At 37.9% G+C, this 22,288-nt stretch overlaps 1 protein-coding gene across 1 annotated transcript in view; it reads right to left on the bottom strand.

The window, feature by feature from the left end:
• Positions 1-22,288, bottom strand: part of GPR158 (G protein-coupled receptor 158) — a 323,232-nt gene that overhangs the window by 275,459 nt on the left and 25,485 nt on the right. The window contains exon 2 of the mRNA XM_027121877.1: positions 17,570-17,675. Within this exon, the coding sequence (XP_026977678.1) occupies positions 17,570-17,675 (106 nt within the window). The remainder of the gene's footprint in view (positions 1-17,569; positions 17,676-22,288) is intronic.

Genomic DNA, 22,288 nt, shown 5'->3' with positions numbered 1-22,288 from the left:
ATTCTATTCTTGATTTGGTTTAAGTTGTATGTGCATTTTTAAATGCAGAACTAGATGAATCAGAAAGTAAATTCGAAAATTCTCTGAAACTACTGTGTAAGCTGCAGCTCATAAACCTCTGTGGAGTCATGGAGTCACCTCAAGAAGCTCAAAAAACTCAAGAAACCACAACAAGAAATTCTTCTAGTTTAAACTAAAAACATATCTTGATATTTATATCTTATTTATCAAATGTATATAAGACTACTGTAATGAAATGATTAGTTTATTATGTTTTATCAACTAACAGATATTAAAAGTATAATCATACTTTAAAAGATAAACACTCACTGCTCTAGGAATGCTCGGGACTCCTAGAACCTTTGCCCAAGTTGCACTATTTCTTAGCCCAACATTTATTGGAAATTAAAACTTCTAGCTTTCATTTTTCTTTCTGGGAATTAATACAGTTTTTTAAAAAAAGGAAAATAAAGAAAAGAATAGGAAAGGAGAGGGCTTCCTTGGTGGCGCAGTGGTTGGGAATTGCCTGCCAATGCAGGGGACACAGGTTCAAGCCCTGGTCTGGGAAGATCCCACAGGCCATGGAGCAACTAAGCCCGTGCGCCACAACTACTGAGCCTGCACTCTAGAGCCCGCGAGCCACAACTACTGAGCCCATGATCCACAACTACTGAAGCCGGCACGCCTAGATCCCATACTCTGCAACAAGAGAAGCCACTGAAATGAGAAGCTCGCGCACTGCAACCAAGAGTAGTCCCCGCTCGCCACAACTAGAGAAAGCCTGAGCACAGCAACAAAGACACAGTGCAGCCAAACATAAAAATAAATAAAATAAATAAATTTATTTAAAAAAAAAGAATAGGAAAGGAGAAAACGAGGAGAGCAGAGGGCAGGAAAAAGGAAAAAAAACAGAAGAGATGTAAAAATAAGCAAAGACAGGCAAATGAAAAAGACAGAAGAAGGGTGAGGGAGATAGGAAGGGAAGGCTAAAAATTGACAAATTTCCAATTATACATTTATACATACTGAAAAACTTCCTATCAAGAAAAATCTAATTTTTAATTTGGTAGTTTGATTGTGGAGGAGAATTTATATGGATTTAGCTGAATAGTATTTGTAAAGCTCTCTATTTTTATGTCAAAAAGAGAGATGCAGTTTTTAAAAGCATCATGTGTTCATTCATTCTTTCAAATCTAGATAAGTGACAAAAATACTTGGCAATGGTGAACTGAGAATAATCACTAGTCAATCTGTAGAGCCACCTACTCTGAATTCTTTACACCCTTTTTACAAAATGCATCTATCACAAATGAAAAACAATAGAAACTAAAGCACATAACTAAGTCATTGTGGCATTTACAGAGTTTTTATTTGATTCTAAAAATAATAGTAGTTGATTACAGTATTTGTGATAATAGAAGTTTCCTAATAAGAAAACCATAATTTTAATTGAACCCTTATTCATTTTTAATAGAACTGCTTGCAATAAGTAAATGAAATAAATGAAGTAAAATATAAAACAAACTAAAGTGAGACCTACAATCTAAGTATCCAAGAAGGTTTTCAGATAATAGGAGGAGTATTATGAGTAACCAGGCTATGCCTAGAATCTTCCATTCCTAAAGGAAGATGGACTACCTGGCAAGCTATGGCAGAATTAATCTAATTAATCTAAATTTTTCTTATGGATGTGATACAGTGATGAAAACAGTCACCATAAGAGATACTGTATAACACAAATATGATATTGTACATGAAATTAAACTACAAGAGCAGCCATACCAATAAGATGTATGAGTAGGCCACAGCCCTTGCCTCAAGGTACTCTTGCATCAGCAACTGATCAGTCCAAATTCTTAATTAAGATGTAACCTATATTAATTTTTTTAAGTAGCTGAGCCTCAGTTCCCTCATCTGTAAAATTGGAATAATAATAGGTATTTTCTAGGACTATTTTTTTTTTTTTTGCAGTATGCGGGCCTCTCACTGTTGTGGCCTCTCCCGTTGCGGAGCACAGGCTCTGGACGCGCAGGCTCAGTGGCCATGGCTCACGGGCCCAGCCACTCCACAGCATGTGGGATCTCCCCAGACCAGGGCACGAACCTGTGTCCCCTGCATCGGCAGGCGGACTCTCAACCACTGCGCCACCAGGGAAGCTCTCTAGGACTACTCTGAGGATTAAATTCAATATATACATACACACACACAGACAAACATATACACACATATATATGTATACACACACATATATATGACACAATAATAGGGCAGGCATCTGATGAAAGTAGCTATTGTAATTAAGAGTAATCAAATCATTTTAATACAGCATTATAGGTATTAAAATTAAAATATGAACAATGTACTAGAGCGGCACATAAGGGAGAACTTGCTCTGCTTGAATTGGGGAAAAGGCTGCCAAGGGGTCACAGAAGATCAAAACCTAGGACTCCAAGAATATGCAGGAACTTTGAGGTGGCCAAAGTGAGAAACAGTATGTTATTCCAAAGGAAGAGCATGTGCAAATATATGCGTGGAGACGTGAAACACCACAGTAGAATCATGGAAGGCAAGTAACCAGGTATTGTAGAATGAGAAGAAATTTAGATTTAGAAAGCCATGTATATAAGGTGGCTTTTATCACAGAGATTAAGGAGAGTCACTGAAGAATATTAGGCAGTCAACTGCAAATACTTGTTGAGCGCCTTTATTACAGACATTATTATGGCACTTGAGATACAATGATGAACATAACTGATGTGGTTTCCGCCCTTCTGGAGCTTACAGTCTAGCACAGAAGACAGACATAAATAATTATAAGTAATTTCAAGCATATAAAGTGCTATGGAAAACAGCTAATATTTATAGAGAATGTACATGCAAAGCATTCTGCATACATCAGAGAATAATTCCCAGTTAAAGAAGCTGGAGGCATAGAAAGGTTAACAAACTCAGGCAATCTGAATCCAAAGTCAGCACTTTTAACTGCTATGTGACACAATATCAAAAAAAGAAAAAATACAGGACAACATAATCACATCAATTTTTTTAAAAATCACATTGGCAGCAGCACAGACAATGAATTGAAGAATAAGACTGAAGACAGAAGCAGAGTACTACGAAAGTCCAAGCAAGAAACAACTAAGACTAGAACTAAGTCAGTTGTAGTAACAATGAGAGAAGAGGAAGACCTTCAAGAGTAAGACATGGAAATCACCTTCCTCCCCACAAATATATCAAAAATACATCTACATGTGGAACACCTCCTACAGAACACCTACTGAACGCTAGCAGAAGACCTCAGACTTCCCAAAGCCGTGTGGCTGACAGGATCTTGGTGCTCCAGCTGGGTGTCAGGTCTGAGCCTCTGAGGTGGGAGAGCCGAGTTCAGGACACTGGTCCACCAGAGACCTCCTGGTCCCACGTAATATCAATCAGTGAGAGCTCTCCCAGAGACCTCTATCTCAACACTAAGACCCAGTTCCACTCAACGACCAGCAAGCTCCAGTGCTGAAAACCCATGCCAAACAACTAACTAGCAAGACAGGAACACAACCCCACCCATTAGCTGAGAGGCTGCCTAAAATCATAATGAGGCCACAGATACCACAAAACACACCACCGGACACAGTCCTGCCCACCAGAAAGACAAGATACAGCCTCATTCACCAGAACACAGGCACCAGTCCCCTCCACCAGGAAGTCTACACAACCCACTGAACCAACCTTACCCACTGGAGGCAGACACCAAAAACAACAGGAACTACGAACCTGCAGCCTGTGAAAAGGAGACCCCAAACACAGTAAGTTAAGCAAAATGAGAAGACAGAGAAATACACAGCAGATGAAGAAGCAAAGTAAAAACCACCAGACCAAACTAAAGAGGAAATAGGCAGTCTACCTAAAAAAGAATTCAGAGTAATGATAGTAAAGATGATCCAAAATCTTGGAAACAGAATGGAGAAAATACAAGAAACGTTTAACAAGGACCTAAAAGAACTAAAATGCAAACAAACAATGATGAACAGCACAATAAATGAAATGAAAAATTCTCTAGAAGGAATCAATAGCAGAATAACTGAGACAGAAGAATGGACAGGTGACCTGGAACATAAAATAGTGGAAATAACTACCACAGAGCAGAATAAAGAAAAAAGAATGAAAACAATTGAGGACAGTCTCAGAGATCTCTGGGACAACATTAAATGCACCAACATTCGAATTGTAGGGGTTCCAGAAGAAGAAGAGAAAAAGAAAGGGACTGAGAAAATATTTGCAGATATTATAGTTGAAAACTTCCCTAACATGGGAAAAGAAATAGTCAATCAAGTCCAGGAAGCACAGAGAGTCCCATACAGGATAAATCTAAGAAGAAACATGCCAAGACACATATTAATCAAACTATCAAAAATTAAATACAAAGTAAAAATATTAAAAGCAGCAAGGGAAAAACAACAAATAACATACGAGGGAATCCCCATAACGTTAAGAACTGATCTTTCAGCAGAAACTCTGCAAGCCAGAAGGGAGTGGCAGGACATATATAAAGTGATAAAAGGGAAAAACCTACAACCAAGATTACTCTACCCAGCAAGGATCTCATTCAGATTTGACAGAGAAATTAAAACCTTTGTTGCAGTGGTAAATGGGAGTGTTTCCTTAACTTCTCTTTCAGATTTTTCATCGTTAGTGTTAAAGTAAATAAATAAATGAATGAAAACAATTTGAAATTTAGCAATATCATATGAATATCAGAAAATTAATAAATAAAGAATAAGGACTTTGTAGAAAAAAAGAAGAATGAGGAAGAAAACAAATTGATGAGATACTGAGGTAGAACTGACAAGAACTCACAAGTGACTGGTTGTGGGAGTGAGGAAAAGGGAAAAAGCTCAACACATTGCCACCAGAGAGACCTGGCTATCAAGCTTTTTTTATTTTTTTAAATTTTTATTGGAGTATAGTTGATTTACAGTCTTGTGTTAGTTTCAGGTGTACAGCAAAGTGAATCAGTTATACATATACATACATCCACTTTTTTTTTTTTTTTTAGGATTCTTTTCCCATATAGGCCATTACAGAGTATTGAGTAGAGCTCCCCAAGCACTTTTGTAATTCAAAATCTAATCAATCCTGACAGAGGAAAAAAGGTGCAGAATTTCATTTCCAGTCACCCTCATTCAACAACATATGTATCACTGTTGCAGGGGTAACAAAACATTGTATAGCTGTCAACCAAATATTTAACCTGTTTAAAGAAAGCTTTGTGAAGTCTTTCACATTAAAAAAAAAACAGATTCTGGGATCTCTGTTTCAACAAAGGAATAAAATACTAAATTGACTTTTAATTTTACACATGCATGGTATTCATTTAGTCCAATTTAGTCCAAAGACGATCTTGACTGAACAGAAAAAAAAAAAAAAAGATGTTTACTGAATTTGCAATTCATTAATTAAAAACAAAAATTAAATTGTTGTTGACCAGCTTACCACATAATAGGATTAAATTTCAGACCAATCGTAAGAAGAAAATTTTCAGGCGTAACTTCAATATGCCATTTATTAATAAACGGCACTAACTAAACAGACACACTGGCCTTTATACATACTTAAGGCTGCAGAATCCTATACAGTTCTATGTGCTTTAGTGTATAAATGACTTCTAATTTACATTTGAAATTTCGACACGAAATTCAGAGGATAAAATATGGTATATTCCATTATTTGACATTTTGGTCAAATTTGTTAAAAAATGAAATCAAAATCAAAATCCTAAAAGTGTCTTTTCTATTCAAACTAATAAGTGAAATAATACATGAAAATTTTTACCTGTAATGCAGTCACTATAGTTAGAAATACATATCAAACTTAATATGTGAAATTTTATTTTAAACAGATTGCCATTTAAACTAATGGGATCACGGCCCTTCTGTCATCCACCAATTCTAATGACACTAGGCTAAAGGTTCAGTGGAGTCTGAGGCTGAAATTATCAGGAGAGAAGATGGAGAGGAGAAGTGGGATACAGAAATCTGTCAGCAGAATCATCAAAGTAAGGGAGAGAAAGCATAGAAACCAGGAAGTGGAGTGAAGGTCAGAATCATGCAGGAGCTGAGGAACACACCAGATTGGACCTCTCAAATTTTTCATCTTGGAACCCCTTTACACTCTTGAAAATTATTGAGAATATCAAAGAGCTTTTATTTATGTTGGTTATATCCATTGATATTTACCATCTTAAATATTAAATGGAGAAACTTTCAAAATATTTATTAATTCATTTAAAAATAGCGATAAGCTCATTACATGTTAACATAGTGTATTTATGGAAAATAACAATATTTCCCAAAAATAAAAAACTTAGCGAGAAGAGTATCATTGTTTTACATTTCTGCAAATCTCCTTAAAGTCTGGCTTATTAGAAGACAACTAGATTCTCATATTCCTTTCTGCATTCAACCTGTTTCTATATCAAATTTTATGAAGCCTCTGTACACCCATGAGAATAGAGAGTTCAAAAGGCAAATAGTCTCTGAATTATTATGAAAATTATTATGAAAAGGTTTAACTTCACAGACTTCCTTAATAGGGTCCTGAGGACCCCCAGGGGTCCTCACTTGAAGGGTTCCAGGACCACACTTTGAAAATGATGATATTACACAAACATACTTTAAAAGGTGGTAAATGAAGGTGATCTGCAGACCAGCATAAAAACAAAACCCATAAACGAAGTGGTTTAGCTTCTAAGTCTATGAAATCTGGGCTTCAACAGAATTAGAATCATGATGGAGCCAAGCCTGTAGCGACAATTAACCATTATCCTATTTCTGAATGTAAATATAGAATCAACTCTATAGGCTTTCCTGCAGGTAATCAGGGAACTGTAAAGCAGGAAAAATTGCTTTTGCATGTATAAAACAGATTGTACTGACAAGTCAATAGTAAAATCTACTGAATAATTACATAATCGAGATTAGGTCATGGCTCTACTTCATTCCAATAATTATGGTAAGATGTTAGAAAGCATTGCTTAGGGACAGCTCTCTTTCCTGAAGAGCTGTAAAAATAAGTTGATATCTACATATTTAGAACAGTATAAAAAATATTCCTTCTGGAGACAGCATGAACCAAAAGCCTTTTAGAATCTCCTCCAGACTTAAGAGTCCTTGAGTACTTTTACCCCACTGAAATGGTCTCTGACACATCTGACATTTCCCCCTTTACACACTTTTCTACTTCACGTACAATAATTGCTGTAAACCTCTCCATTTACAGTTCTTCTTTGTTTTTCCCCTTAATCCTTCTGTTTTCAGTGTTTTGGTTCCAATTCCAGCCCACACACTTACTCCTGTTTCATTCACTGTTCCCTATACTTCTCCATACACCTATGTCAGTTTACATTTTGAAATACAAAAATATAATTAAATGTTATACATTCTTGTGCATTATAAAGACAATAGCAACTCAAACTATGAATAAGCAGAAAGAGGAGAAAAATACAATGACTTCAAGTGAAAAAGAAAAATTTAAATAGACACTTGCACATTACTTTGCCGGCAAAAGCATTTATTTCAATACTTTATGTTCTCCTTGTATCACCAACCACCCACTTGTTCTCTCTCAATCTATAAACCCTGGGGAGAGAAAAACAACGATAACTCGAAATGTGTCCTGGGTGAATAGACATAAATGACTTGGTAAAGATACCCCAAAAATAAGAAGGTGGTAAATAAGGCTTTTTCTCTTAAGGAAAAAAAAAAATCAAGGAATAGAGTTTAACTCTTGTATAATACAGTCAGTTAAAGCTTTCTAAATCAGCCAAGGGCTGTAGCTAAGCAACATGATTCTTCACTGTGCTCAAAAGGGGGCTGCCAAGCATCAGTAGCCTCATTTCTCACTGAAAGCTTTGACAAGCTTCCACCATATTTTATATAATTGTAGCAGAGGGAGTGCCAGATTAGATCTGATTTGCTGTCATAATGGGATTTTTTTCCCACATAAGCTAATGATGCAAAGCTATATTTAACCCCTAAAAAAGTCACCCTCAGGCACTCACTGTATATTCTGATTGCCTCTCATATCTAGAATTGGACAAGTAGCAATTTTTCTGCTACTGAAAATGACAAAAGCAATGGTTTAATAGGTAGAGTTTATTTTTCCCTGATTGCCTCCATTACAAATTTAGCTACATACTCCAAATCTGTTCACTAACTTCATATTTCATCAGATGTTCTCTCACCGCATTGAAAAGATCAAGAAATCTAGTACTTTGAGTTCATATCCATTGTTGTATGTAAGTCAAACTCCTTGCCCCAGCCTACCCCAGCCTAGCTGCATATGCTGCATATGCCCACCTTTAAGCTCAGCCCCATTCTAACCCCTGATCATAGAGAAGTTCGGGAGTATTTTAGGTGTTTATCTTCAGCAATAGTTAGAGTTAAAATGTATTTATATATTATCATAAACACAGTAGATTCCCTTGGCATCCCTGTACCCAGTGAGTTGCAATCCTCCATATTCACCTTAGTTTTATTCCTACATTCTGATTTGTATTCTAACTCCCTGCAAGGAATAGGTCCCTTTCCTTAACACCTGCCCCTTAACTGATGCCCAGACAATGTGTACAGCCCTCAACAACTTCTATCTAAGGAGATGGATCTTATCCCTTGGGTTCAGTTTCAAACTGGACATTTCTACCATCCCAAATCACTGCCATACATTGAAACAAGAGTACCACCACTGGCAAGAAACTTCTGCTGCTGCCGCTCACACACCTGTAAGATGGAAGCCCTTGTATATTGATCCTAATCCAAATTTCTATGTGAACTTGCCGTACTCTCTTGGAAATTTGTTTCGGCCACCTGAGAGCTAGATCAGTTCTTCCTGACTGGTATACGCCTAACCAATTAGTTAAGTAAGATTCCAGCATGCCTCTTGGCTGAACTCACAAGACTAACGGTATCAGCCCATGGGCCATTACCAGTCAGTGATTCTCTCTCCAAACAACCGTACGTCACCCATAGTACCTTCCTATAGTTTAAATTCCTGAAATACCATTTACTAGATTTATGACCTCAGTCAAGTTACTTAAACCACTCTAAGTCTTAATTTTCTCATCTAAATAATGGGAATAACAATAATATGTAACTCACACTATAAGTACGAAATGGACACGTCTTGTTTTTTATTATGAAATAATTGTTTTCTTAGAGATTGAAAAACAAACTTGTATCAAAGGGATACTTCACTTTTGGCGTCTTATAGACTTTTCAGGCTTGGGCTAAAGAAAACTTAATTACTAGCAAATATTATCAAAAGTGCCTTTACCTACACTACTGGTAAGAGATCTTATGAATAAGATCTTGTAAGGGTTTTTTTAAAAAAACATTTTATGTAGTCGATAAAGTTGATAAAGTAGAAAGCTATAAATCAAGACTTAATAGATTTTTGTCTCAAATAGACAGATAAATAGAGATATAGACATGAGACAGACAGATCTAGAGAAAGAGTCTATTTACCTTGAATAGACAGGATGTGCTCCCCCTTTGTACATTCTAATGCAAATACTTCAAAGGTCCCAACATTAGATCAACAAGTTCAAGAAGGTTGGTGATACAATCCAGTGACATGGAATGTATACAAAGGAGTGTTATTCAGGAGCAGATACCAAATATTATGACTTTGTCATAGTGGAAAAAATGGATTTATCTTCTACTCTAAGGTATCTGATTCCTTCATAAGCAAAAGAAGCAAATTAGAGAAAAAAATAATAATACTCCCCTATATTGCCTCCTTTCTGGCTCACATCATCCCAGATTCGCAACCTAAAGTCAATAAACATGTTTTGGCTTTTCCTTCTCACTTCCGTCAGAATGTATTAGTCGTCCATAACCATCACCAAAGTGCTTAATGAGTAAGTGGAAATCAAATCCTATAAGCTAGCTTGAATGAAGGCGCCAATGATGAATAGCAGTTTGCTTTATCATTACCATAGAGCAAAATAAGAAAATCTCAAGTTTTGCAGGCACAATCACATGCAATGTGAGAATTCAAGGTATTGCCAATGCAAGGATAGTCAGAGCATTGCCTCTGGATGGAAACACCTTTCAGTTTTTCCCTTTACAGTTTGCTAGAAGTATAAAATCTTAGGGTTGCAAAGATACTTAAGAGGCACCTACTCCAACCATATAGCCAATGTTGCATGAAGTTTTTATAAGCCTTGCAAAATGCCCTCTCTTTCTCCCTTTCCCCCAACCACAAGATGGCAATAGCCACTGGTGAACCCTTGCTCTGTTCCTGGAAACATCTTTCTCTGAACAAGAGAGCCAGCTCTGAACAAGAATTTGAAAAAGGACAGATACATGTATATGTATAACTGAATCACTTTGCTGTACACCTGAAACTAACACAACACTGTTTATCAACTATACTCCAATATAAAATTAAAAGTTAAAAAAAATTAAATTAAAAAAAGAGAGAGTCAGCTTTCCCTTAACTGACTTATTAGGCACCCCAGTACAGTTATTTTGGAATACTATTTCCTAACTCTAGTTTTGGAGCAAGTGCAGAATATCTAGTCCAAATAACTTTCAGGAGCACAATGAAAACTCTGAAAATATCATCAGTTTCCCATTAATTTTAGAAAGGACTATGTAACAAAATCAAACAAGTTAGGTCTTGACAAGTTCAAAAACAAATGGGGAGTCATACAGTAGTGGTATGCCTCTTTTGGTTAAACCTAGTAAAACGATACTTGACTGAAACAGAAGATATTTAGCCTAAAAGAAAGACTTAGAAGCAGGCTGACAGCAGTCTTCAAATATCTGAGTGGCTGCTGTGAAGAAAAAAAAAAAAGTTTAACTTTATTTTGAGCAATTCCAGTGGGAGAAATCAAAAGCAGTAACTCTATATTATTATAAGGAGGCCATCTACCCAAAGAGCAGGTTGCCTCCATTAATTCAAAATATGTACCAGGCACTGTGCTAGGCACCAATGAACACCTGATCACTGCCCTACATCTTAGCAGAAGAGTGCGATTTCACATTAATCACATTTTGTATTGATAATGAGAGAAAACAGAAGTTTTACTACAAACACAGTGGAAATTTAAATGTCTAGAAGATTACCAGTATTTACTTTTCCCCATTTACTGGAAGATTTTTTCACAGTTTTCAGTGTAAAATAATGGCATTAAAAATAGCTTGCAGGTTTATCATTACTTATTTTCAACTGAGTTAACACAGTAGATCATAAGAATGATTACGTAAGCCAAAATTCATTTCAAGTTTGTCCTTAAATGTCCCTTAGTGAATTTAAAGGCAATGTTACTGATTCACCCATATAAGGAAATTCAGGCATTTCAAAGGTTTCAATAATTTGTGTGGTTTGACTACACTATAAGCTAGGCCATATTCAAGAGCCCAGCTTGTCCACTAATTGTCCAGGGTCCAATGGTTCCATGTGGTTACTATATATTTCAAATCAGGTTAATGACCTAAGGACCTGAATTCTTAATTTTGTTTAATTTTAATTGATTTTCATTTCAGCAGCCATATGTAGCTTGTGGTTCTCATACTGAACAGCACAGTTCTGGAGATAGGTGAACGATAACATATGTAATGCAGAACCTTTCTAGAGAAAAGAAGAGCAATGTTGACATTTCAGCCACAAGATGAAAACTAATATATAACGGTTTCTAAACAATTTCACTCAATCAGAAACTGAATTAAATAAAAGAGCTCTAGGAAAGTACTCTAAATCCTGCCATAGGCAAATGATTAAGCTATGTTCTGTATATAAGAGGGCTTTCAAAAGAGAATGATTAATTCCTTCTGCTTTCTTTAGATTTTTGCATTAAATTTCTTTTCTTGTGTACTAAATTATATCCTTTCCTATATTTTAACTTTTTAAAAAGATTTCTTTAGAGATTCATTGAGTTACATCTAATGAAGTAGTAAGGAGCTACACATAGACTCTCATTCAGTGCATTCAATAGAAAAGAAGAGATATCCAAAAATTGTCTTATCACTATATAAAACCACTGGCTGAGCTGACAACAAAACCATTCCCGTGATTCTGGATAGAACAGTGAATCCGATAACCTCAAGAAGTGGTCTCCAAAGCAGAGGACACATGTGGGGAAAAAAATACTAAAAGTTCTATTTACATTTAACTTTTTTAATAAAAAAATAAGAAATAAATTTAGCTTTAGTAATATTTAAGGCTTGGATTGACATTAATGCCTTCACTCAATCCACATTTCATATGACCATAATACTGATAAGGCACCAGAGGTAAAACTGGGAGTTTTAAGACAGAAATATTGACAGTGGTTACTTGGTTCCTATATTTGCTTTCACATTTCAATGTATTACCTTTTATATACGACCATCTACATGGATTTACAGATTATATTATTTTAAATTGTAAAATATTTCCAACTCTTCATAATAAGATGGTGTGTGACCTGGAAAACCTTTTCCCACACAAAGATTTTCTGATTATCAGAGTGAACTACTTGCTTCTAAACGCGAAGATTAGTTATGCATTGCTGTTTACAAAAAAGGCAAATGTTCTAAATTTGCTGACCTGCTCTATGACAACTGGATGTCAGTAGTGTCTACGTAGCAGGTTTTGTTTTTTTTTTTTAATATATAAGCTCTTCCTTCAAAGTAACTGTGACACTTCAATAATCCATGTGAAAGCCTTCTAAAGTGAGCATTTTGAAAATGGATATTTGGAAATATTTTCAGTGTTCTGTGGGTTTTGTTGCCAAAAACTATAAATACTCACATAGCCATACAGTTTAAACTTGGAAATAAAATTTCCTCATCTGTTTGAAAATATTCCCCATGAAAGTCTGAGTGGATTCTTAACCTATTCTTTTAAAATATTAAGATGCCCAGCTTTCCAATTAGTAGGGACCAGCTGACTTCAGGTAAGATGAAAAACTGCCAGCTGTATTTCTGAAAATAACCTTGGCAAAATTGGTAGATGGAACTGAGAAATGAACACTGTTATTTAGAAAATATAGTCAACAATTAATTTCTTCAGTTGGGATTGACATATCCTTGTGAGGCATATTTTCAACTATGACAGACACTAAAACTAAATATAAAAATAAACTGAACTTAGAGACTTCTGAATCATTGCATTACTAAGTATTAAACTAAGATTTTGTTTGTTTGTTTTTAATTTTTATTGCAGTATAGTTGCTTTACAATGTTGTGTTAGTTTCTGCTGTACAGCAAAGTGAATCAGCTATACATATACATATATCCCCTCTTTTTTTGGATTTCCTTCCCATTTAGGTCACCACAGAGCATTGAGTAGAGTTCCCTGTGCTATACAGTAGGTTCTCATTAGTAATCTATTTTATACATAGTATCAACAGTGTATATATGTCAATTCCAATCTCCCAATTCATCCCACCCCCCCGCCTTTCCCCCTTGGTATCCATACATTTGTTCTCTACGTCTGTGTCTCTATTTCTGCTTTGTAAATCGTCTATTTACAAAGATCGTCTATACCAATTATTTCAGATTCCACATATATGCGTTAATATACGATATTTGTTTTTCTCTTTCTGACTTACTTCACTCTGTATGACAGTCTCTAGATCCATCCACGTCTCTGCAAATGACTAAACTAAGTTTTTTTTAAATGATGAAGCATAATCAATCATAACACTGTCACTGAAAATTTTTCAAAAACTGTAAATCAGTCAATTACATTGCTCTCATTAAAGATACATTTATTTTCATAAAATATAATCTACATTAAAACCATATTTCATATTCATCTCAACCCAATTAAGTTTTCTGATTTATAATATACAGAATATGTAACAAAAGATGCATATACTTGATAGCATAAAAAATATACAAGTACCATTGGTGGATGCTTAAAGCATTTTTACTAATAGAATATAATCAAAAAGTTTCAAGACCACTGTCCTAATGTTTCCTACTTTAAATAGTGATTTTAAAAATTCTTCCAATGGAAACAAAGCAAAAGAAAACCTTTAAAACAGCAATATCAATTTATTTGAATGTTTTTAATAAACTATTCTGTAGGAGAAGATTTTGTGTACTCAAAGCAAACAATGATATGACATAGGTGAAGAATTATTTAAATGGATACTGAAAACATGATCAAGTCCAGGTAGCAGTGATCTGAATCAGTCATAAAAACAGCCAGAATAATCCTGCAATCCAGTTGAGGGTGTCGACTCAGATCTCAATTTACTATGCCCTTCAAAAAATACTTATTGGCCTCCTAGACTCGATAACAACCCAAACTTGTTGAGAATTTATTCTCCTCACAAACTATCCCATGCCTTCCTAAAATGCTCCTGAGGCTTCTCTCATTGGTTACATACCACTTATCTGTTTCCAACATCAGACTCGCTATACTAGTTTAAGATACCTTGGAGGCTGAAAAGCCAACACACTGGAAAAAAAATTTTTAAGTGAAAAGTTTGCCTCAATTATAACTTTGAAATTTGTAACTCCCTGTGGTATTTACAAAAGAAGAATGTTAAATATTGGCAAAATAAAACCCAGTAAACACGAAGAGTGTCTCTGTTTCTAGTGATGCGGATTTTCATAGACAGGCCCCTACACCCTGCAAATACGAATCGTGGAAGATACGTCCCAAAACAAGCTGGTTTACACAATGATCCTTGGGGTCTGTGACAGAAAATCTGTGACAAGGAACAAAGGCGAGCCAGTGCAGATGAAAAACGCCCTGAACAAGAGCTTTTCTTTCTGTTTCCCAAGCAATAAAAACATCAGTAGAAGCCAGTTCCTAGTCTCCAATTCACCTCACTACAGGGAAGGACTGAAAGACCACTGCTGGTCCCAAGTCTGAGGATGTGGTGTGGACCGGCGGCAGGTACCTAGAGAGACCAGCACCAACTCCAGAACCTTAGAGAAGTTCCAGGCCAGCCCTGTGTCAATCAGACTACCCACCAAGGGCCTCAGGGGCCCAGCCTAGGACACCAATATCTCGACTCCCAACCCTAGGACCTGGGCAAGTAAAGGGGTCGAGGGATCCAGAGTTTTCAAAACATGCATTTTGTAGATTCAGTGTTTGTTGATGTTATTTTTTGATCATTGAACCTCTTTGTACAACATTTTCAAATGAGATTCATTGAACTGTTGGTTGTCTTACAGGGTATGTTTTTCTGGTTTTTTCCTATAGGAACTGAATAAATGCAATGCTCCCATATATAAAGCCAAAAGTTACACATTCACCCTGATCTTTGTTTACCAGAATAGAGGATAATATTTTATCTTGAAATAACTTAGCTTTATTTGAAAGCTTTAAAAAGACACAACTCTCAGAAAATTGATAATCCTGATGCAATGAAAATAAATCAATCTTCCAAAAGGCCACCCAATAAGACCATCTAGTCAAATACATAGATGTGCTATATGGAAGAAAAACAACAAGATAATTAGAGGCAAGCAGCAACTGTAACAGACTGATAAAAAAATATCTCCTTGTTTCTAGACAGACTGTTTATTGAACCACCCAGGAGCACCACTGAAACAAGGCTATACAGAAATGAGCACATACAGATCAATATCCACAATATGACACCCATGCAGGAAAAATTCTACTCTGGCTAAAAGACAAAGCTTTGGAGCTATACGCCATTGGCATGGAGATAATAATCAGGCTAAAGATATTTACCAAATCAGTAACTGAAATTCATATCTTTAGAAACGCCAGAACCATCCAAAGGGAAGTGGGAACTCAGAAAAGTTCAAAACCATAAGAACAAACAGTGAAGGGAGATGAAAAGAGGATCTTGACCTCTGTGACTTGACAAGACAGAAGCACTTCATTGACATAATTGGGTCACAATTTGGGGGCAGGGAGTGAAGGAAGTGAGGGCTGTGCAGAGGGTTGGCTACGTGGAGGTGTATGGAGATGTGGGAGTGGGGACGTGTGGGGTACTGAGGAAGAGGGGGTCATGGAAACATGGTGGGGATGTGCGATGGGCTTAGAGGGACGTGGGGGATTTGGGGGGGTTTCATCGGGGGTGGGAGGATTGAGGGATATTGTGGTGGGAAGTATGGAGGGCAGGTGGAGGTGTGCGTGGAATGTAGGGGGATGTGGGGAACTGTGGAAGATTACTTGGGTAGTGGTGGGCTGCGGGAGTATTTGGCAAAAATTCAAACTGAACATGTAGATTACTACATTTATATGAATATTCCCTATTTTAAATAAATCAAGCTGACTTTCCTCATAAATTCATGGAAAGTTGAGATAGCCCAAGTACTTAAGGTCAGGAGCTTTATTGTACATTTGTTTCAGAGCATTTGGGGACCTCAGAGATAGATTACTGAAAATGAAATGAGGATGTCATCACACGTCATCTCTGAAACTACAGAAGACAAATGACACTAACTTGAAAAGATACACGCAGCCCAATGCTCATAGCAGCATTATTTACAATTGCCAAAATATGGAAGCAACCTAAGTGTCCATCAACAGATGAATGAATAAAGAAGGTGTGGTGTGTATGTATGTGTGTGTATACACACACACACACACACACACACACACACACACACAATGTAATACTACATAGCCATAAAAAGAATGAAATGTTGCCATTTGCAGCAACATGTTTGAACCTGGAGGGCATTATGCTAAATGTAATAAGTCAGGCAGGGAAAGACAAATACTGTGTGATATCACTTACATATGAAATCTAAAAAATACAACAAACTAGTGAATATAATAAAAAAGAAGCAGACTCACAGATACAGAGAAGAAACTAGTGGTTACCAGTGGAGAGAGGGAATGGGGAGGGGGCAATATAGGGGTAGAGGGGAAAATAGGGTTCTTATGGGATTATATGAAATCAACTGTGTGAAACTTGAAAATTGTAAAGCACTACAGAATTTAAAATTCAGAATTTCATTCAATAAAAAAAATAGTTAAAAAAAAAAGACAAGTGACAGCCTTATTTCCAGAAGTATGATCTCTCTGCCTGTCCCTTACCAACCAGAGTTCCATGAAATCAAGTATGGAGAGGAACTGCAAATTGGAAAAAACACACCAAATACACACATTTCTGTTTCAGTTTCCTGTGTACAGTTTTCTCCTTTTTTTCAAAATCTCCTAGCCATACTTTCTCTATTGCTTTTCTAGCAGATGGCAGGGTGTCTGAATGAATACTATCAATGTTTCAACAAGCATCATACTCCATAAAAATGTGCATAATTTGGTTGACCCCTCTTGGGACTGGTTTCTCACTTCAGGGCTATTTTAATTTCCAGCCCATTTTGAACAATAGGGTCAGCCCTTGACTAAAGCCAAACTTCAGACATAATTTTAGTTTCAGCCTTCTCTTAGTCCCCAAATGAACAGTTATTCTGCACAAATTTCATTTTCTACTCCTCTTTCAGTTCATTTGGCAACATTCAGACCTGCATAGGAGATTTTTTTCCCAGTAAGATGCCTCTTGTTCACCTACCCACACAAATACAATATATTCAAAAGTATTATATTTCTGAGCTTCTGATTTCAGAGAACTTTATCTCTATGTTCTTACCTCTGAATTGTTAAGGTGACATTTGTGAGTTCCTGAAAACCAGCCATCACTTGAACATTGGTCAATGTCCACCTTCTGAAGATTTATGTCAACTTTCATGACACCCCTTAAAACAGAGAAAGACAAAAAGAACAAATTAATTTGAGCCTTTACAATATCTAACTCTGTATTCTACCCTAGAAATCAGCCAAATCAGCATAAAGAATGCACTAAAATTCTTCAAATTGCCCACCCATATTCATCTAAAGTGTACCGAGTGTAGCTACAGACAGAATAGAACAGAATCATAAAGTATTAGTTTTATTAAGTCCGAAAGCAGGGACTCTGTATTGTTCACTGTTTCAGCTCCCTGGATAATGCCTGGCACACAGTAGGTGTTCAATAAATATTTGCTGATTGACTGAACTCCGGACAGTATTACTCTGGACATGGTAGCAAAGTCGACTCTGAAATAACACCTGCTCCCAGTACCCCTTCTATTAAAGTAAATTTTTTAAAAGCCCTTATTTCTTTCTACTCCTATTTCCCAATGCAGGGCCTGGGATGGGAAGGTTGGGGCAAGGGGGCGGGGGAATGAGTTAAGAGGGGAAGACAGTATCAGAAAAAAAGCATCTCTTTCCTCTGATCTTCTATCACAATGACTTTAAGCAGTTCTTTAGGTCTTCCAGTGTTACAAACGGAACAGATTTGCACCATCCACAGAAGTGCCGTTTAGTGTTTACTCTTTTAAATCTAGAAATAAAAACACTGCATTTCACTTACCCATTTGAGAAAGGTCACTAAGAAAGAGAACTCACAAATTCAGAGCCAAAAACAAAATTGCAAAGAAAGCTCCAACTTTACCTAAAATTCCTCCATATTTGCCAACCAATCTTCCTATATTTTCCTAAGATCACTCTCTCCTATTTTTCACCACCACCAGCACCCCTAGCACCAGCAGTAACAGACCTATCTGTCCTACACTGAGCTATCGCACCTGGACTTACTTGAAATGAGTATTCTGGGGACTGGCCCTGAAGCCCAAAGCTCTACAATGACTTTTTTTCACCAGGTTGAGTAAAGCATAAACACCCCACTAAAACTCGCTAAATGTAAAAACACATTTTCAAGGTCCCATGTCCCCAACTTAAACTATTTTCATTATGATATTATTAAATATGTACAAACATAAAGGTGGGCTCAAATTCCTTATATTATAGCTTTTCTAGCTACAAAACACACAAAATAGCAAAACAAATGAAAAACTATAAAGCCAACAATTTTTAAACTTAAAAAATTAACTTAGGGCTTCCCTGGTGGCGCAGTGGTTGAGAGTCCGCCTGCCGATTCGGGGCACGCGGGTTCGTGCCCCGGTCTGGGGGGATCCCGCGTGCCGCGGAGCGGCTGGGTCCGTGGGCCATGGCCACTGAGTCTGCGCGTCCAGAGCCTGTGCTCCGCAATGGGAGAGGCCACAACGGTTGAGAGGCCCGCGTACCGCAAAAAAAAAAAAAAAAAAAAAATTAACTTAAAAACACCAATGATTATGTTTTGCTGAACTAAATTACCTCTCAGAAAAGAAATATGGTACCAACTGCTAGTTCAGCAAGCCTGTTGTACCACATGTTATGACTCATTTTTCTCATCTCTTTTCTCCTTTTAAACTACTGTGAAAGCTTCTGACAGAGTGGCTTAATGTCATTTGGGCTTCATCTAGAGTGAATAAATCATTTACTTTTTAAGGCTGCCTCTGTTCTTATTAACCTGTGACAAAGTATGTACTATGTTACCTAGTGCTAACATGCTCAAAAGAGACACAAAAACAAACAGGCACACCAAAACCTCCCATCAGTATTTGGTTATCCAGACAACCCAGAATATGTGCAAGTTCATTTTTCAGAGGATCACTGAAAGGAAGACCCAAAAATTTATCATAAAAACCTTATAAATCCTTCAGAGAAATACCCCAGTTTGCAAATACTACTATTGTGGACCATAATTCCATAAAACAAATACTATTCATGTGATAATTAACTGAATTCCCAAGTGACCTAATGCCTTAACCCAGTTAGCTCTTTCAACAAATATTTATTGTCTGGTATGTGCATATCAAGATAAGAGATGCCATGGAGATGAACCACATAGGTCCTGCCCAAGGAACCCCAAAGGTTTAAGATGCCTTAAAAAGCATCAGAATATTTCATGGAGAACGGATGCTAAATTCTGAGGAATGTGTAAAGTTATCACTTGGGGTAGAACAAGTATTCCACAAACATTGGTTGACTTGCTGTCTTCACCAACCAGGACTTCCCATAAAACTGTGTTCCATATAGGTCATGGCAATCAGGACAAGCTCACTCTGGGCTCTATTTATGGTCTTTGGAAAATAACATATTCAGTTTTTCATTCAATAAATTACTTATTGAGCACCTACTATGAGCCAAAATTGTTCTAGGTCTCTGAAATACATTAGTAAGCAGGAAAAAATCAGTTCCTGCCTTCATAGACCTTAACTCTAGTGTGGGACAGACAAATAATAAACCAGGGCTATAATAAATAAGTAAATTACACTTCGTATTACAAACTAAAAAGTGCAATGGAGAAAACAGAAACAAAAGAAAACACCTTCAAGGAGGTAAGAAGGATGGATGGGAGTAGGTTAAACTTTTTTTAACGGGTGGTCAGGGTAAGCCTCACTGAAGTAAGATTTCTAAGTCAATGGTTCAAGGTATAATCACAGCAGATTCGTATTCACACTCTAAGTTACCAGCCATCTTCCTCAGCGACATAAAATTTCCCACTGGACTACCACTATCCACTACATTTTGGTATACTTGAACGGCTTATAAAGAATGTAAGTAGGGGCTTCCCCGGTGGCGCAGTGGTTGGGAGTCTGCCTGCCGATGCAGGGCACGCGGGTTCGTGCCCCGGTCTGGAGAATCCCACATGCCGCGGAGCGGCTGGGCCCGTGAGCCAGTGCCGCTAGGCTTGCGCGTCCGGAGCCTGTGCCCCGCAACGGGAAAGGCCACAACAGTGAGAGGCCCGCGTACAGAAAAAAAAAAAAAGAATGTAAGTAGGAAACTAATAAAAATATGTATTTCTGTTTGTTCCACAATCATTAGTAATAATAAGGTCAAGTTTTCCTCCACTATCTTGCTACCCTTTAGGGCAAGATAATGGAAATCTCCAAATCCTCCAGAGCTGGCTCAGGGTCACGGGTTAATTTGGGACTCCAGGAGGATGCAATTACTCTGGCCCCTTGCTTGAGAAACCTGGCTTAAGAAATTGGTATCTTAATGGCTGAGAATTTCCCCCCTTAATTCCAGGTTCCTATACAGGAAACAAAAGGTCACCGCAGACTTGAAACTCAACTCAGGAAGCTCTCTGGGCTGAGAGTAAAACCGCCAAAGGTGGGCTTCCCTGGTGATGCAGTGGTTAAGAATCCGCCTGCCAGTGCAGGGAACACGGGTTCGAGCCCTGGGCCGCGAAGATCCCACATGCCGCGGGGCAACTAAGCCCGTGCGCCACAACTACTGAGCCTGGGCTCTGGAGCCCACGAGCCACAACTACTGACCCTGCATGCCACAACTACTGAAGCCCATGTGCCTAGAGCCCGTGCTCTGCAACAGGAGAGGCCACCGCAATGAGAGGCCCGCACACCGCAACGAAGAGTAGCCCCCGCTCACTGCAACTAGAGAAAGCCCACGCGCAGCAACGAAGACCCAACACAGCAAAAATTAAATAAATAAATAAATAAATAATTTTTAAAAACCCACCAAATGTAATGAGCCGTGCGTTTAGCAGCTGGAAATCAGCGCTGACTCTTCTTCGTTAGCGCCTGGGCCTCGGTGCCTGGAGACCTACAAAGCCCTTGGGAAGGCGCCGTGACTTTCTGTGGCGGGTGGGGAAATGGAGGCCTGGGTCATTAAGCGGAAAGAGAATGCTCTCTCGGTTTGGAAAAAGCATTCAGCCACAGCAACGCAAACACTCTAACGCCGACGCACACCCGCCGGCAGAACTTGGGCCCGCGGAAAACCCCGCCGCGCCTGCGCCCTGTGTCTCCTGAGCGAGCCCCTCTGAGGCGGAAGTGCTGCTCCCACATCCGGTGAGCGGGCACAGCCGGAAAACTCTGAAGGCGCGGAAGTGGCTGACGTGTGGTGGCTTGAGGACCGGAAGATGAGGGCCGACAAGAGCCTGGTAAGTGGCAGCCAGAGAATGGAAAATATAGCAAATAACATTCCCCAAACCTTTAGGTGCTTGGCTGAGCCGCAGACTAGCGTTTTCCTCCACTTCTCTTTCTGACTCCTGAAAGGCAGCAAAAGCACCAAACAGGATTTATCCTCCAACCAAATTTGGAATTTCCCTGACGTTCTCTCCCCATGAATGGGGCTTCCGTCCTTACAGTTATCTGGTGGATAACTTTTTCGTTCTGAAACTCACCGCCCAAATCAAAACAATTGCCAAGTTCCATAGATTCTACTCCCTGCATGCACCTTGACCCTTCCTCTCCATTTCTGCTATTTCTGCCTGGTTCAGATCTTCATCTCTCAGAGAGCTAAAAAATTTTTATAATAGTTTACTAATTTGGTCCTGTCTGGCATTGCTCCAGGTGAAGATCTCGGTTTGTAGGCCCTCACGTTTATGCGGTTTCGGGTCCTTCTTTAAGAAACAAATACAAAACTATGAATATACATTTTTATCACAATATGACCTTTGGCCCTACATGCTTATGTTACAAGTGCT

Source organism: Aethalodelphis obliquidens, unplaced genomic scaffold (genome assembly GCF_003676395.1).
Source record: "Aethalodelphis obliquidens isolate GAN/ISIS:26980383/991018 unplaced genomic scaffold, ASM367639v1 scaffold23, whole genome shotgun sequence".
In the NCBI taxonomy this organism is placed as follows: domain Eukaryota; kingdom Metazoa; phylum Chordata; class Mammalia; order Artiodactyla; family Delphinidae; genus Aethalodelphis; species Aethalodelphis obliquidens.
This window is presented reverse-complemented; position numbering and strand designations above follow the sequence as displayed.